General features: G+C 36.5%; 1 protein-coding gene across 5 annotated transcripts in view; it reads right to left on the bottom strand.

Annotated features, from left to right (window-relative positions):
• Positions 1-18,755, bottom strand: part of CALCRL (calcitonin receptor like receptor) — a 72,404-nt gene that overhangs the window by 29,139 nt on the left and 24,510 nt on the right. For 4 of the 5 annotated variants that reach the window (XM_025163538.2, XM_025163537.2, XM_007423413.4 and 1 more), the window contains 2 exons: positions 5,218-5,315; positions 2,091-2,259 (listed from right to left, as the gene is read on the bottom strand). In XM_025163538.2, coding sequence (XP_025019306.1) covers positions 2,091-2,259; positions 5,218-5,268 — 220 coding nt within the window. In that variant the 5' untranslated portion in view covers positions 5,269-5,315. Of the gene's footprint in view, positions 1-2,090; positions 2,260-5,217; positions 5,316-7,875; positions 7,992-18,755 lie in introns of those variants that run through there. The other variant, XM_025163539.2, reaches the window with a different exon arrangement.

The raw sequence follows: 18,755 nt of genomic DNA, 5'->3' as shown, positions 1-18,755 counted from the left end.
CCATTATTCTTGCTTTGGGCTCTGACTTGGAACTTGTTGAATACTTACATCTTTCTATCTCTGCCATTCTGAGTTCTACATCCATTATCTAACTCTCTGTTAAAAATATTGTGGCTTGAGCCACAAAAAGGCTTAAAACTATTCTTCATCATCATATTTTCTTACCCTGTACCTGTTAAGCTACAATTTTGCAAGAACCTTGCCAGGGGACAGACCTTTCCAGTAGGTTGCCCCAAACAAACCACACCAAATGAAGCAGGGGAAGGGAAGCAAATCTCTCCCCCACCCCCCAACCTCTGAATGCTTCCTTTGCATGCTGAAATCACTATGTTTCTCCTTCTGAACTTATGCAGGTTTCTTAGCTGCAGATATCACTATGCCATCTATGACTTTTGTTGGAAACTCACATCCTAAGGGGAAAAAACTTTCTGAATATACTTGTCTAAAACCTGGCAGGTTCCATCTTGTTACAAGGGACCATCACTCCTATACATTTCCTCCAATTCTGTTGAAGAGAAAAAAGTAATAGGGGTTTGTGGATCTCTAATGATGATCCATTGTATGGCAATTCCCATTTCTTAATGAAGATTTTATTTTGAGATCGGAAGGCTTCTGAACTGGTCCAAGGCAGATCAGTCTGCTTTCCAAATGACCAAACTGGGATCAGAATTAGATTGTAGTTTGACACTCTTTTTTTTTTTTATTAGAGGATTCAGCTTAGATTTTGGAATACAAAACTGACAGACTAGTAGCTTTGGAAGAATAAGAGGGATTCCCTTTGCCCATATGTCTCTTCACGTTTTAAGGACCAGCCAGTTAAATCACTGCATGATGTATGGTACAAAGCAGCCAGGGGAACAAAAACAAAAAAAGCCAAATAGGAAAAAAAAAACCGTATTCATCTCTATCTCTGCCCAAGTCACCATTTGTTCTGCTTCTGTTGCTGCAGCCAACTTACTAGACAGGGCTGGCTGTTGAATATAGAAACATATGTCATAATAATCCAGGTCAAACTCAGTTAAAATAAAAAACCAGTGTTTGGCTTATAAAAAAACCTGATTTTTAATGTTCCCATTTTTTTTTCTTTGAAAAAGCTTCTGAATTTTTGCTTCATTTTTTTGTCCGCTAGAATTTATATTGATGGCATTTTTGAACTTTATTCTTGGAGGTGATAGAAAGAATTGCTGATGATGATTGTTGCTGTGTTACAGTTATGCAGCTCTCCATCTGCTCAAGGTCTCCCTTGGAATTTAGGAAGTGTGAGAAGGGAGGCTATAAAAGGCTGGAGTGATTCTTTCACTGACATACTTGCATTGATCTCTTGCCCATTTTGCAAAAAAACCTTAACACAAAACTCCTGATTTTTACTGAACAGTCTTTCCAATTGTTTTTTTTTTTTTAAGCCCTTTCTTTTCCTAAATGAATGAGAATGGTTGAAAAAAATTCAAGGATTTTGTACATCAATAATTTTACTTCTGCAGTATAAATAAAGCTGCTCTTCAGGAGACAAACAATGCTTATGTGAACAATTTATTACGAGTAAGATTTTAATTTAACTTAATCACTGTTTTCGTAAAATATAAGTTACACCTATTTATCATTGCCCACCACATTAATGTGTACCTTTAACTATCTCAGCAGCAAAATACTTTTCAACAAACAGCTCCACCATTAATTTATTTGTAATTCATTCTTATTCCTTTTCACAACCCAAAGTCAGAGTTACATACAAAAGATAAACAAACCAAATAGTTACACTTATTATCACATTCAAAATAAATTAATTACGCCCCAGAGCAAACAGTGCTAAATAAGAATACTTTGGAGTGCCTTGCTTGAAGATTTATTGGCACATGTAAGAGTCCCCAATGCTGTCTGTAAAGAGCTCTAAAAGATCAAAACTGCGCCTTTAAACAGGGAAAAAAACCAGAATTGAAAGCTTTTATACTTACAAGTGTTGAACTGTTTCCAAGAGGGATATAATAAGCAAGGTATTAGTAGGTAAAATCATTTATTTAATTCTATTTGCATGATTTAACAGATGGGATGCTTTAGTTTGGGAAAATAACTTGATGATATAAATTGTTTACCTTCATACTCTTGAATAGTATGTATAATTTTCTGATAACATTCAAACTGTGCTGTCATGATTTTATTATTAGTTACACCTAGTATAGCCTGGGGGTCTGTCTGATTCTTAGTTTCTGTTTCTTTGGACCAATTCCCCTCTTTTTCATCTGGAACTGCTGTGACAAAAACCTGGAGAGAAAATGGGAAAAACTAGTCACAGTTGCTCAAATGATTGCAACATACTGTACAGAGTGTTAATTGGATTGGATGAATTAATACAAACCGTTCTAGGTTATTCAAAAAGGAGCACACCAAGTAATTGGGCAGAAGAATGTTAATGAGGTCCACAATTTTTAATACACATTATTTTGTGAATCTATTAACTGTGGTGCTATCTGAGAAGAAAACATTACTTTTCAATGTGTCTTCAAAGGTACAGTGTCTGTCTGTCTATCTCAAAACAAAAATATCTCCCTGTATTAGCTGTTCAAAATGTGTGGAGTTTCAGGCACCTCAGCCTAATTTTGTAAATGACTAAAATTGGCTTCTTTTTGGCTGGTTTAAGGCAATGCTAAACTTTCACTGGTATGTTTATGAACTTTGAGGCGTTTAAAAAATGGCCAGGCTTATTACATTCACAGCTGTAAATATTAGCAACTGGAAACAGTACTGTTTTGGAGTTGGGGGCTTTTGATTTTTGTAAACTGTGTTAAGCCTAATGCAGGTCTCTGTAACTTTTTCTGCAAATTTTTCAAGTGAGTGGCATGCAGATCCAGAAAGCAGGGGTTAGGGCCAAGGTTGAAAGTTCAGTTGGGTTTCATTTATGTTCAAAACTAATTCTGATCAAATATGGTTGATATATTCACTCTTTATTAGTGTATTTAATAATTCTCCCCCTTTTGTAATAAAGTAACAATTTGTTTTTATTACTTCGCCTGTGTTCCATTTAACTGGTAAATCATCCTGCTGACATCTGCTGTTTTAAGATCCCCCTGCTCCCAATATTCTGAGATTGTTATTTTGCCATTCAGTGAGGTTTTCTGCTGTTCTTATAAAAGTCTTACAAGGTTCAGAAATGAAGTTATGATATCATTCCACAAGATATAAAACTCCAGTTCATGTCTTAGATGATATCCTTACTGGAGGATTGTCCCAATAAACAGTGTGTATCTTGACTTTGAATATCTGTAGCAGGGAAATGTAAACATTATTCAGCATAGAACTTATAAACTAAGCATAAATCTTATTATTAATCAATATAGCCTTAGTAAAAGCATTGTGATTTATATTATTTATATGTATCTGCTTATCTTAGCTCTGATGCTAAGTTACAGTCTCCAACTAAAAACCCCAGCTGAGAAGCAGCTAATAGGAAAAACTGCTGTTATTTCCTGCAAAGGCTTTCTATTGCATTTGTTTCCATGTTTCCCTCTACTAAACAAACTACTAATAGTTGTAAGAAAAGGCACAGAGAGATCAAATGCCATTGCCTGCCACTGATCTAGCACCTAGAGGTGGTCCTTGCTTAACAACCACTCATTCAGCGACCATTCAAACTTGCGACAGTGCTGAACGAGTGGTACTTACAGCCGGTCCTTGAAGTTCTGACCGTTGCAGTGCTCCTGTGGTCACTTGATCCCGATTTGCGACCTTCCCTGCTGGCTTCCCACAAACAAAGTCTGTGGGAAGTCTGACTGGTAGGAAGTTGGAAGTCGCAGTCAGATCTTGCTGAGACGGATCTTGCTGAGAGGGATAAACTGACTTCTTTGATAAGAGAAAAGTCAAATTCTACATTTATTGGCAACTGACAACCCTTATGGACTTTTTGTGTAAAAATGAAAAAAAAAATGAACTTGTGATTTATAGCTTTGATGATTAGACAGGATAGATTATAGATTATAGAAAGAAGAGAGTCATGATGTAACTTTAGAGAGAGAGGTTAAAATATAATTTTACTTACAACTGCTATGAAGAATATCGGAAACCACTCCTTTATGTCTTTATATTTTCCTTTATAACTTGCTCTTTTTTCTATTTTCTTTTTCTATTGCATTTTTAGTTGTTTCTGTTGTTTTTTTCTCTTTTTTTCCCCAGTTTTTCTGTTCTAATTTAGTTTGTTATAGCTTTTATTCTTTTTAAAAATTAATAAAAATTAATTTTTATTGATGAGAGGGATAAACTGACTATAATAGGAAATTGCAGTCTTGTGAGGTCCTCCCTTAATGAACTGCATGGTCCTCACGTAACAGCAGTAACTGAGGACTGCTGGAAGTGCTGTCACTAATGGTGTGGTCACATGATATCATGGTTTACAACTGCATTGCTTAATGACAGAAATTCCAGTCTCAATTACCGTCATTAAGTGAGGGCTATCTGAATTGGCAGAATTCAGAAATCATAAGCCATAATATGACTTGTTTGGTTTTGATTTAGCATGAAGTGTCAAAACAGTCATTGTGGTTTAAAATCCATAATTTATGGCATAGTATGTCATGGGAACCCAATCACTTGTGGATTATTCAATAAAACATGGTTAAAACATAGAATAGCATGATGTCTATATAATGAGGGCTGTTGGAGTGCAAGAGTAAGCAAATGGTAACATGTATATGTTGACATCATCACACAAATGCCACAACATAATGTTGTTGTGTCAAATGTCATGTAACATAATTGGGACTTCTGTATGATGACATTATTGCACATGTGCTCTCATTTTGGGATCACTGCAGTTTGTTACAGACACTGCTGGGCTATACCAGGTTTTCCTAAACTAGAATTCTCTAGATATGCTGAGCTACAACCCTTAGAATTTTCATCCAGAATTCTTTGAGTGATAACCCATCTGGAAGGCACCAGGTTGAGGAAGCATGATACTGAGTAGATCTCACAAAATTGTCTTCTTTCAAGCAGAAGCCTTTTGCTGCTGTATCTGGAGAAGCCAGAGACTACCACTGTATGCACAAAGGACATGTGCTATATAACATAACATGTGCTATGTTTCATATGCCAATCATAAGGCTGGGTACCTTGGCTATCTCCAGCTACCTAGCTAACAACAAGCACAATTTAAGAGCAATTTCTATTCATGACCAAATACTATTATATAAACATCTGCAGATGTGTGTGTAGAGGGAACAGACTCACCAATGTCAGAGCTAAGAGAGGCAGCAGCTGTATAGTCCAATTGGTTTCCATCGCTAAATCTATGCAATGTAGCTTTACAATTCAGCAAAAAGGTGTAGCTGAAAGTAAACAAAACAAAATAGAAACATCTTAAACTTTATGGTTATGATCCTAAACCCATTCACTAGGGAAAAAAATCCCACTGAACCTAATCAGGCTTACCTCTGAGTAGACACACATATATAAGATTACAGTATGGCTCAGCTTTGAGTGGGAGGACTGAAGTTTGCACTTCACTTGCCCACTTCAGCCAGTGAAGCTTAAAAGCATCCAGCTTTGGCTGCACTGCGTCCTGAATGTTTACTAAATAGAATTAAAATAACAGTAGCAAACTGTAGTATGCACATCATTTTGTCTTAACCCCAGGGAAAACAAAGCAACTAAAAAAGAAAGACAGGCCATTTTTTTTGTGTTGTTTCCTTTTTTTTTTCCAAAAGAGGAAGCTTAGGAAAAAATGGAGGTAAGAAAGATGGGTCAATAAAGAGAAGGGAGATCTCAATGTTCCTCTAATATGGCCTCTAAAATCATAATGACAGAATGTTCTAATATGACAACACATCTTCTCAGTTCTAGTTTTGGCCATCATTTCTCACACACCCACCACTGTTGGCTGACCGGCGATGGGAACTTCCAGGAGTTTGTATCCCCAAAGTCATCACATTGAACTTATTTCCTTTACTATAGCCAATTAAAAAGATGAAGTCATGCATAGAAAGGATGAAAAAAGACAGAACAATTTTGAAACTGCTACATTAATGTATCCACTAGGGTTGTTTCTTATTTTTTCCTTTACTTATGATAAACAACATGAAATAAGAAAGCAATTCAGGGAAATTCTATTGATAGATGCCTATTTCCCTTAAAATTTCTCTTAAAGCCTAGGAAACAAGAGTAATCCAACCCAATATAACAACCTGATTCATATTTTGTTAGCTAGCATTTTGCTTAAGTTGGAAAACATGCCCATTTACCCCTACTCTGTTCTGCTTCCAACTACTGTATCTACCCTAGAGGCAACTATAATACACAGAGCTCTTTTACAGATGAGGAAATTCTCACTTAGAGTTGTTCTTGAGATAAAGAAATGTTGTTCACATTCATTAATCTTATAGTTCAAAAACAATTAACACAATCAATTAATTAAATATAATTAACAATGAACAAATAAACAAAAAACAGTGACTTGGTCTCAGTCAATTAAACGATAGTGGCAATGACCTCCCTTTAATTGGATAACAAGTTGTTATTCCCCACCATAAAAAGTGTTGTGGTCTAATTAAAAATTAAAACAAACAAATAAATAAAAGTGTTGTGGTCCACATTCATTCTTCTACTTTTAATATATTGCCTCATTTCTTTTCTTCTCATTCAAGTCACCCATGTCTGCCTTTACAGTCCATATAATGCATCTTCATAAAATCACTTTTTACCCCCTCTTTTCCTATCTATTCTTTCCCAGTATTCTGTTACCATTTCCCATATTCCACCATTCATAATGAATATAATCCCCAGCACTGTTTATTTTCTCCATTCATTTAAACAGAATTTTCTCTCCAGCTGCCTATAGCTTTGGTGTCTTCTGTCTATGATCTGACATGAAATGACTTGAAATTTGTTGCCCCAGCATATTATACATTCTATATTTTATAGTTAAAATTTTAAACGAATATGAAATTGCATGATGGTACATTTGTCTTGCTAATATCAGGTATTGGAAAGACTACTTTATTTTTCTATTAAACAGATTTATATAGCTGCCCATGTGCCAAAGGAACTCTGGGTGGCAAAGAAAGATAAAAAGAACAACAAAAACAAATTATGACAACAATAACAACAATGGTGACGACAGAGCCATTCTCTTGTGTTCCATTTATTTGCATCCTAGAACTATTTGACTGACCATGGAAAGAATGATGGGCAGGAAGGGGCCCTTAATAAGATTTAGCAGGGCACTTATTTCCTTCATTTGATCATTCAAAATAGGAAGAACTATTATCAACAACAATATTGTACTTTTATTAGGTCTTTATCCATATTTTCTGTATGCCATATTGATAACTGGTATTCCTGTTATTTTAAAAATGCTCTTGTATTGTGGAAAGCTAAATGCCTACATGTAGCATTTTCTCATGTATTCTACTGACTCTAATCTTCAGAACTGTTTTCTCCAACAGTCATGACCTACACCAGATTTATGTCAATAAACAATCAGTTCACTCCATGGATACTCTTTCTGACAATTATTTTTTTCAAATAGACAAAATAATTCATACCAGGCTAGAGTTGAAATAATTTTGGTAACCCATCCTATGCATGTTTACTTAATCTTAATAGGATTTACTTCCCAATAAATGCATAACTATGTTAATTTTACTGTCTACCTAATGTGCCTAATCAACTATCACAGAACTCTCACATTTTAATAAATTAATTTAGATTACTTGGAAGCCAATTATACACCTGTTATATAATCATAACAAAAACTTGATTGATGTGTATTGGGAAAAATGTTAATTGTAAAATACTTGGGCATTTCTTTGATAGAAATTGGGTTCATTTTTTTTTTCAAAATTAGCAAACTGCTATGGCTATTCAAAACATTGGAAAACAATTCATTACCTCGAGCCCATTCCATCTATATGTACTTTGAAATCTTGTACATGTTCAGTAAGGTTTTCCTTTGCACAGTTTTCCTTTGTTGATCTTAGTTGGGAGGTCTCAGAAATTTATCCTGTTTAAATCCCATTTGGAATATTAAAATTGTACATGCATCTAGAATGTTAGAAATATACGAACAAATCAAATGAATGCTGGGCTGGCAATTATGTACACTGTCAGCTATTAATGATCTTGGTCCTTATGGAAATCACAGATACAATATTCCAGAACAAATGAGGCTACAAGTCAATAATACTTTCAGCCTTCAGTGTGTTTCCAAATTCAAATACTGCATAAGTTGGGAAAAACAATTTTGCTTTTTTTTTTTTTTGCAGAGAAGAAAAGATCTGTGGCCCAAATTACACTGCATTGCACCCCAAATGGAGCTTGGATACCCAATTATATGATAAGCAAAAAAGAAACTCAAGAACATGCATGGGGAATGTACATGGACGCCCCCCAGTGCTGTCATTATTCATGAGAAGAGATAATGTTCTCTCAGTTGTCCCCCACCGTACCTACTTCACACTCAGCATTAATGTATAAATTGTTAAATGGCTTCCAGAATTGTGTTAGTAAACCAGGAGTGGTTTAAAAGTTTGTGAATTGTCAGTTAATAAAAGTATTTGCTGTGGAAACAGATCCTATTAATAACTGTTGAGATTTCTCCACTTCTCTTAAGAACCACTTGTGCTTTAAAGGTTGGATGGTTACCCAGCAGACCATCTGAAAATACAAACTTAGATGTGCTCACCAGTGGCTAAAATGCAAATAGCAAAACACTGGGAAAAAAACTACCTTATCTTCAGTTTCGATTCTATAAATCAACTGAAAGGAAGATCTGAACAAAGAAAAAAATGTGGGATATAAAATATGATGCCCTGCTATCAACTGGTAATGATGCAAGGTATCACCTATCCTATGGAATGATCTTATATCTGTAATACATTTGGTCCCAACACTACTTTGTTTTACTGCCCAGAGTTGCTGAGAGTTGGGTGGTATATAAAACAAACACTTTTGTACTCTTAGAAAATTTATCTTTTAAAATTGGCTTTCCACAGCAGCTAAAATGCCTGTTAATATGGCTAGGTTTTTAAAATTGTATTGTATTGTTCTTAGAATTGTACATTGTAATTTTATAGGATATTTGCTGTGGATTTATATTGCTGAGAAGAAAGCAATGTAAAATGATTCTGATCCTGTGATAGTTTTGATCAATACAGGATAAATATACTTTTAATATTATTTTAGGCTAGGCAGTCACCAAAATAAAATACTTTGGCTTTGCCGTTCATACATTAATTAATTAATTAATTAATTAAGTTTTGATGCTGCCCAACTCCAACTGAATCTGGGAGTTTCACAGAATAAAGAACAACTTAAAAACAACAAAATACAATTAATTAAACCAGAACAATTACAAAATAACTACAAGATAATTACAAAGTAATTCTAAGATAGCAATCCAGACAACACAGCAAAGGATATAAAGGTATCATGAACATGGAAGTCCCATCCACCCTACCCTAATGCCTGGGAGAACATCCAGGTTTTCAAGGCTTTCTGGAGTGCCATCAGGGTAAAAGCCAAACAGATCTCAAGGGGGACCTTATACCAGAGGCCAGGTGCCACTACAAAGAAGGCACATTTCCTAGGTCCCAAACGATGACACTGTTTAATCAAGAGGAGTGCACCTACTCTGCTGGATGGTATAGGTCAGGCGGAAACCGTGGAAGACAGATGGTCCCTCAAATGACCAGGTCCTATGTCATGTGGGGCTTTATAGCTAGAAACCAGTGCCTTGAATCATCCCTGGAAGCACGCTGGCAACCAGGGCAGCTTACAGAGCAGAGGTGTCACATGGCCATGCCAAGGCAAGCCCATCACTGCTCACGCCGCTGCATTCTGGACCAGTTGAAGGTACCGAGTGGTCTTTAAGGGCAGACCTATGTAGAACACATTTTAATAGCTGAGCCAAGAAGTGAGAAAAGTGTGAGTGACTGGAGGGCTGTTGTTAGTTTCTCCCCATCCAAGCCTGCACAGCCTCCAGGCACTGGTTCAGAACTTCAGCAGCCTCACTTGGCCAGCCTGGGGTTGAAAGCTATAATTTTACCACATGATTTACTGTGATAATGAAGATTTTCTTTCAATGAGTGTTGCAACTTTTCAGTTTTATTACAAAGGCTAGGTAGATAACTTATGTGCAGACATTTCTTTTATCTCCTCTGCTTTGCCAAGCCACCTCCTCCTCTCAAGGACTTTCAGCATTTTCAGTGTTTAAGTCACATCTCAGCCTGATGGTCATAGAATCACAGAATCATAGGGTTGGAAGGGACCTTGGAGGTCTTCTAGTCCAACCCCCTGCCCAAGGCAGGAGTCCTTGGGCAGGGGGCTGGTAGAGGTGAACAATTGGGGGAGGGCTTGTAAACTTCAAAAACATTTCTGGAACAGCTTGAGCATGAGCACATGTTTGTATTTCTCCTCCCTCTGCTACCCAGAGCTCACAAATGTTTCTGTTTTTCCTCTTTTCCTTTCTTTTCCTCCCAGGAATAATTGCCATGTTATGGAATGACAGAGATTTACCATGTCATACTTAAAATAAAACAACCAAACAACCCTTTCCCCCAACCAAATTAGAATTTATCTGCAGCATCAGCCCATGCTTCTCTTTTTAAACCTGGGTCCAAAAAACCTCTGGGTTTATACAGGAAAATGCAATGAAGCACGTGCAGCAGAGTTTAATCAGAATAAGAAAGTGCTGGGGCAGAACTTGTGGGGTATTCTGCTAAATACTTATATGCACCATTTTGAAAAATAGCACTGTGATGTACCTAACTCATTTCCCACTGGGGCACATCTAAGTCAAGGCCTTTAAAGACTTTATGATGACCAAGGTAGTATAACTATGCGTTGCGATTTCCATAGTTCCAGAGGCAGACTAAGTTAGCTGCAGTTATTTCCCAATGAAACTTAGCTCACTCCTTCAATTTCACTGGGACCCAAGTGCAACAAATGTCATCTGGATCCAACTCACACCTTTATAATACTGACTTCTCTGGGTAACACAAACTTGCATATATTCCAATATATGGAATATATAGCTTCCTCAGTCAAATCACATGCCATATGAGGATAAATGCCTTCCATTCTATCTAGATCTCAATCACATTTCAGATAAACTACTACAGTTATATTTCAAAGGTAACTAAAAAGAGCAATCACCTCCACCTTCAGTTATCCAAACTCCAAATTAAAACATCACACTGTATTACAACTCTCCACAAAACTCTCCTGCAAAGATGCAAAATACAAGAAAAACTTTTGTATTTATTTTTTAAAAAGCCATGTTTCTTGCACTAGTATCCTTCTTTAACTATGGGGATACTCTGTGATATCCATCATGTTATATAATTCCTTGACTTTTAAGATGTTCAGGGAAAAGAAAGATATAATCATGAAAAATGAACCCAGAATAATTTCACATTAGTTCCTGTGAACAAGGTTGACTTGTGTTTCTGCTGGAGGGAGAAACATTTGCACAGTAATTGTGCTTTGATACCTTCCTTTGAATTCATAGAACCACCAGCTGGCAAGACACACAAAATTACAGTACAGGTTGTCCTTAACTTATGACCATAATAGGGACTGGAAAATTTATCATTAAGGAAGGCATCATGTGACCGCACCTGATTTCACAAATTTTTTTGTGATGTCATTAAGTGAATCACTGCGGTCGTTAAGTGAGTCATGCAGTTCCCCATTGATTTTGCTTGTCGGAAGCCAACTAGGAAGGTCACAGATCGTGATCACATGACCTCGGGACGCTGGAACCATTGTAAATAGATCCAAAATAGAATTTTGATCATGTGATCGCAGGGACAAGGCAATGGTCATAAATGCGAGGACCAGTCATAAGTCACTTTTTTCAGTGCCGTAGTAACTTCGAACTTACGACCAAATGAATGGTCATAAGCCAAGGACTACCTGTACCATTGCCTGAGGAGAACCCTCTATCTTGCAAACCAAATAATTGTAGCCCAACGGAATTAATAACAGTACCTCCTGTCTGAAAACCTTTCCTTTGATATGAGTTGCATCTATTCGTCATTAAGCAAATAAAGAACTCTTAAAATGGCAGTGCACAAACTGGATTTACTGGTATGTCAGAAATATATGTCAGAAGTAACTTTAAAAAGTTAATCAGTTATCAATTATATCCATGTTTATGGTGCTCATCCCCTTGTCTTCTCAACTTCCTCAATAATCACATGAGAGTTCTTTGGTTTCCAAGGACTGGACATACCACAGCATAGCAACTCTGTACAAATTGCTTTATTGCAGCACACACCTTCCCCAACAATAGACTATTGATCTCCACCCATCTAAGACTTCCAAGGTGATGTTGCCATGTAAATATGTCTTTAATACTTGGTCCTTTAATATTTAGTTCATTCAAAAGTCTCAAAGTCTATAAAGTAGCATACAACCTTTGCCTTTTTCCAAATGTTGGGATGAGGTACTGCCTCAGTGTGGTTGTTCCTTTTCTAGTTGCTACTGAGCTCCCAGCAAAACTCCATGCTCCAGGCAGGACTCCCACGAGCATATGCTGCTCACTGTAACATGTGGTCCTGGCAGCTGAATGATAGTCCTCTTGCTGCTTGTAATAGCTACCAATCTTCATACAACACTTCTGCTTCCTTGTCTGTATGCCATTTGCTTATCTCCTGTTTTCCTACACCCACCTCCTCACTCTGTCTTGCTTTTGTAAGCTAGGAGCCTGGGTGGGGTGAGGCTGCCTCTGGACGTTCGCACGTCCTTGAAAACGCCAGGTTGTGGCCCAATTATCACAGGCAGCTGGAATGCCAGCTTGGATGCTTGTGAGTAAAGTGTGAGTTAGGGAAATGAAGGAAATTAAGGAAATGGGGCAAGAAGCATTTCTGCCTGGCTGTAGCCACTTTTCCCAAGCATAGACAGCAACCCCAACTTCACTCCCTCACAAATCAAGACAGATGAAAGGCCAGAAGGTGGATTAGAAACCCTTCCCAAAAGAAGGGTTTCTAATCCACCTTCTGTGGACCCTGTGTTTAAAAGCTGGACATGCAAAAGAAACCAGCTGATGATGCATCCTTAAAGCCTCGGCGTTCAGTCCTGATGTCAGCAAAAGTCCATTAAGGGTTACCAGAGATAACAACATATCTATTTTAACCTTGATCAAATAAACCAACTTTCTATTCTTTCTTTTTACTTTTAACAAACTTGATCTTTAGTACCTTCAAATAATGTCCTAGAATTTTATTTCTTTTCATTTTTCTTTGCTCCTTCTCACAAAATTCTTCAAAGCTTTAACAAGCCTCTTTTGTAAATCCAATATAGGAAAGTTATCCAGGTCACTCTTTTGGTTTGTTATTTGTATATCCCTTTTAATTAAGACATCAGCTGGTTTAATTTGTACCTCCAATGTAGCATCTTTTTCCATATCATTCTTGTAGCCTGTCATTTTTAAATCAACTTTCAGATCAGTCTCAGTCTTATCCGATAAAAGTTGCTCCTATTCCATAACTTTTAAACACAGTCTATCTGTAGAGCCAGACACACTTAAAATTAACTTCTGGATCCATTGGTTCAAAAATATCCTTCAATGTGTCCAATATTCAAATATTTTGCTCCATTTTGTATTTGTAAGTCAAATTTAAATGTTCTTCTCCTTTATTTGTAATCTTTAGTTCCTTCTAGTTCCCTCTAGTGTCCAACCTTCAAAGTCCCATTCTATCATGTTTTTTTTTAAGAGAATTCAAAACAACAGCATATTCCCATGGGAAAGATTCTTATAATTAATTCCAAAATCTTATCTCAAATCCATCTGGACCCTTGCACATGCTTTTGATTTTAACTGAGTATAGTTTGTTATGTCAAAACCAGGAATTCTTTGTAACTAAGATTTATCTGAATAAGCCATAACAGCAGACTGTGGTTAGCTGGAAATTAAGAACAGCACTCTCTTATTAACACTCTCTTATAAAAGTATGAGAACAACTTCAACAAAGAACAACAAAAGAACAACACTCTTATAAAAGTATGAGTGAATAATCTAAGATACAATCTTAATTTGCAATTTGATGAGTGAACTGACTTCAAAATTGTGATTCAAAGTCTTTAAACCTGCAGTATGAATAATAAACCTGAAGTTTCAAATCACTGAGAGTGCATGCATGCATATTCAAAAGTCCATCATATTTTGTATCTATTTGAAGTTATCTGATGATTCCTTGGGGTGATTCAGTAGAATCACCTTTGGATTAGGCCAATATCCAGTCTCCATAGTGGGTATCTATATTCTCAGTCTCATTCTGTAGTAGTCAACCGAGAATGCCCAACTTTTGGAGGGCAGAGAGTGATGCTTGGTCTTTGGGTGGTATGCCAGCACCAAATTCCAAAAAGTAGAAAGGGTCAGGGCAAAATTAAATATGATTGTATTTTTATTTTTTATATTTTTGGTACCTTTGAGTCAGTCTTAACTCCTGGCAACTGCCTGGACAAGTCCCCACAGTTTTCTTGGCAAGGTTTTGGAATTGGCTTGTCATTGCCTTCTTCTTAGGGCTGAGAAAGAGTGTCTGGCCTAAGGCCATCCAGCTGGCTTCATGCCTAATGCAGGACTAGAACTCATGGTCTCCTGGTTTCTAGCCCAGTTTCTTAACCACTATACCAAACTGGCTCCCCAAATGTATTTAATTATGTTTAAATAATTAAGTTTTAACTACTTTCAGTCCAGTATACTTACCGTCCACAGGTTTAATAATTGTTTTCTGCCACATTAAAAATTACAATTTGGTGACAATATTGGAGGGTTCTATTCAACTCTGGGCCTTTAGGTTGTGCAACTTTGTGCTGAACTACAAGACAGCCAATAAAGACTCTAAGTTTATGACAGGCCCTGCAGTTAAAAAGGTGTATGCAGTGTCATAAAGTTTGATAAAAATATTGCTCTGGTGTACATATACAAGCGTACAATATTGTATGGCAAAAACTGCTGGACACAGCCTTCTCTTCTAAAGAATTCTTGGATTCTTCTAGCTGTCCCCCCGAATGCTTTTTATTTTGTTATGAATAAACAGGGTCATCTTAGATTAAACATGGTTTTGCTATTTTTTTTCCTGTTAGCCTTAGTTCACACACAAGAAATGAGTTAAAATGTATTTCAAAGTAGAACCTGGATTTCACAGAAAGAAATCTACCCTGTTACACCTTACAGCTCTTAAACTGTGAATTCATGTTGTATTCCATTTAAAAAAGATGGCAAAACCATTTGAGTTGTGCTAACCTTTGCAGTGAACTATTATCAACTCACGGCTGTGTTTTTTCCTGTTTTAAAAACATGTCCTCAATAGACAGTTAAAATAACTTTCTTTCCTGCATAGGTTGGTGCCAAATACTTTTTTTCAACCTATTTAAAACAAAGACTGGTTAAAAAAGAAATGCAATGTCATGCCTGAGTGATTTCGAACAGTATAAAAGCACATTTCCCAAATATTCAGTCTTCCTAATGGCAACACATGTGAATTACTAGACAGAATTACTGTGGTAATAAAAAGAGGTCAGTTGCAAAGAAAACTACCATCATCAGGATGTCTCATGCAAAGAGTTCAGAGATTTAAAGGAGAATTGTTAAAACTGGCTAGCTGTATAACTAACACATTAATTCCACCAAATAAAATACTCTCTGGTTTTGATGGAAAAGAAAGTAGATGGTTCAAACATAGCTTCTTTTTCAGAAACACAATTAAAATTTATATGCAAACATCATGGGGAGTTTTATACTTCAGCATGTTTTATAGCAGTCTAGATATAAACCTATGGTCTTACAGTTTTTGATTCTTCAAAAAATATAGTTATAAGTTTTGAACTATGCAGTAAATCTTGCTCTAAAATTGCAAACTACAGAGGACATGTAACTTGTTCTACTTGGACTTTGCATGAATCTATTAAACTGTCTGGATCCAGGAGACCCTCCATGTATACTGCAAGCAGATAAAAAGAGGTGGAGCTTTAACTGCCCCATCATGCCCACCATTTTGAAGACAGTGATATTCACTCTGAATGCCATTTATTTGGATACAACAAGTTCAGGTCACATGCATTCTTAATAATATGACAGATAACTTGCTTGAAGATAAAACTGACCATTACAAAGACAATCATAGTGGAGGAGGAAATATAAAAATACAAAATTAGAAAAAGTGATCTATTTTCCTACAGGAACTTGTATCTAAATATACCAATTTTAAATGTGAATCAACTTATTTTCTGGAGAATTCAACAAATATTTTTGCAAACAAGATGGCCATGATACTTTAACTTTATCAAATCACAAGAGGTAAGTGTGTCTGTCTATCAGAAGCTGACTCACTGTAGTAGTAGAGATTTCAAAGCAAGAAGGTCATGCATTCAAGATGGAAATCAATCACTGGCCTCAAAGTTTTTATGAAGGCTTACAAGGCCTTTGCCTTTACCAGAAATTAGATTTGTTTAAGAAAAATAAGTTGAATGTGGAAAACAATGAAATCTTAGAAAATCCTAATTTAACTGAAATATACATATACACATACATACATACACATGCCAGGATCTGCAAAAGCAAAGGATCTGGTACAACCAAAATAATATTTTAAGGCAACTGTAAAACTGAAGTGTGAGAGCAAAGTGATGAATGTGATTAGGAATCCAGAAGAACTTGGGCTAAAACACTGACACTGTTATCTTTCATTAGCAAGATTAACAACCTGATTCTCTCATAAGCCTAAGTGGGGATAAATGATTAAATATTATGTTGTATTTATCTTAATTGTGCTCAGAACACAGTCAGGGCTGGCAAGTAATGAAATTAATGCTGTGTCCTCATAAATTACACACATGGATTAGAGCCACTGATAAAAAAGCAACAATAGCAACCCTGTTCTAAATATGTCTCTGTTCCATATCTGGGGGAGGCAGCATGGGGGAACGCAACCTCTAATCAGCTTTCACCAAAAGGTCAGTGTAGGCAAGAATATCTTCATCTTTTATTCACAAATGGCAGAGTAGCTTCAAGGGCTTGTCTACTTATCTGAGTTGAGCCAATCTCCCTCAGCTACTTGCCTATCATCTGAAGTCTACTGGTAATGCCCTCTTGAGAATGTTGCATTTACCAATGATTTACTATCTGGAGACTCAAGAGAAGGATGCATTTGCAGAAAGTTTTCCCTGTTCAGGTGTGATTGATGCTGAATTGTTTACCTAGGCCAGTGTTGTCCAAACTTGGCCACTTTAAGATGAGTGGACTTCAACTCCCAGAATTCCCCAGCCATCCATAAAGTGGCCAAGTTTGGACAACACTGACCTGGGCCTTTGGTAAAACTGGTACTCTTCCACCTGTTCCTGTTTGGCGATGCTACCTAGTATCATACAGTTTAAGATGTTTATAATTTAAAACTTATGTTGTCAGAGGTTTTATCTTAATTAATCTATTCTAATCCATATTGAATGGAGTAAACCTATGCACCAAAGCATAATATGAAAACAACTGTTTTTCTTGACTCCATTATTGCAGTTACAACTGTTTAAACATACAAGTAGTCCTCCTTTAGTGGCCATTCACAGTTACGACGGTGATGAAAAAGTAACTCTTTGACCAATCCTTATATTTATGACCTTTGCAAGTCTGTAAAGCAAAAGAAAGCTGAAATAAGATTGTAAGCACAGTTGCAGTTTCATGTTGCAACTGTTTTGCTTAACGACCAAGTTGCTGGTCCCAGCTGTGGTCATTAAATAAGGACTGCCTGTATGTATCTTATTTATCAGGGTCAGAAGTTAGAGGGGATAAATAAATCCCACCAGTAAATAAATAAATATCACATGGAGCTTATGCATCTGACTGCAAACTCATAAGCTTTCCTATTTCAATTACACTTTCAAAATGGTGCCATCAGTAGCCTTAATTCTAATACTCAACTAGCCTGGTATTGCAAAAATCATTTTTGTACATCATTTTAAAAAGAGCTAATGAACCAAGATGGTAAACTTATAACTAATTCTAACTTTTAACACCAAGAAGTAGGGTTTTTTTACATTAAAAAATTGTATTAACTATTTCTTTATAGGTATATTAGTTTAACTGAACTAGAAGCTATTGCCAAGTCTCCATTGTATTGTGACAGCACCCACAACTTACCAGACTGCTAGAAACCTACTGAAGATACATATCTCTATTTTGATTCTCTGTATTTGGGTCTATTTTTGAACTAGAATTATGCCCTCTTCCCCCAAATTCTACTTCTTTAAGCTGCAAGTAGAAAGTTGCCTATTTGAATAACAGGATAAATAGAGAAGGCCAAGCTCAAACTCTTGTACTATTGTTTCACTCTCCCCCCCCCCCCCCACTATATTTGGGAGAGAATTCAAATATGCCTCCTCAACTGACAGTTAGGGAAAAGAGCAATTTGCCAAAGAATAAATACAGGGACTCAAAGCACAAACGTGCGTGCACACATACATATATTTTCTTCACAAATAAGACTGCCAGTTTCATTTGTTCTTTGAAAAGCAAACAAAACAGTGTGATGAATTTGGGTCAAGCTGACATACTTAAGGTGTGGCTGTGGGAAAGTCTGATGCATCTAAGACTTGGCACCTAAAGTCCAATTAGAATTCCCCTTATGTATAAGCAGATTACCTCCTCCCATAACCTTTAAAAGTTATTCCACCCGGTATTCTACCTGACTATGCAAAGTAATAATATTGAAGTAAGATAAAGCTGAGAATAAACAATTGCTACATATTCCATTAGAAACTCTACAGAATGGGAA

The sequence above is a fragment of the Python bivittatus genome, unplaced genomic scaffold (assembly GCF_059951505.1).
Source record: "Python bivittatus isolate LINGU-HERP-01145 unplaced genomic scaffold, Pbiv_v1 ctg000200_np1212, whole genome shotgun sequence".
NCBI lineage: Eukaryota > Metazoa > Chordata > Lepidosauria > Squamata > Pythonidae > Python > Python bivittatus.
The sequence above is the reverse complement of the archived record's forward strand: the minus strand, read 5'-3'. Positions and strand labels throughout refer to the sequence as shown.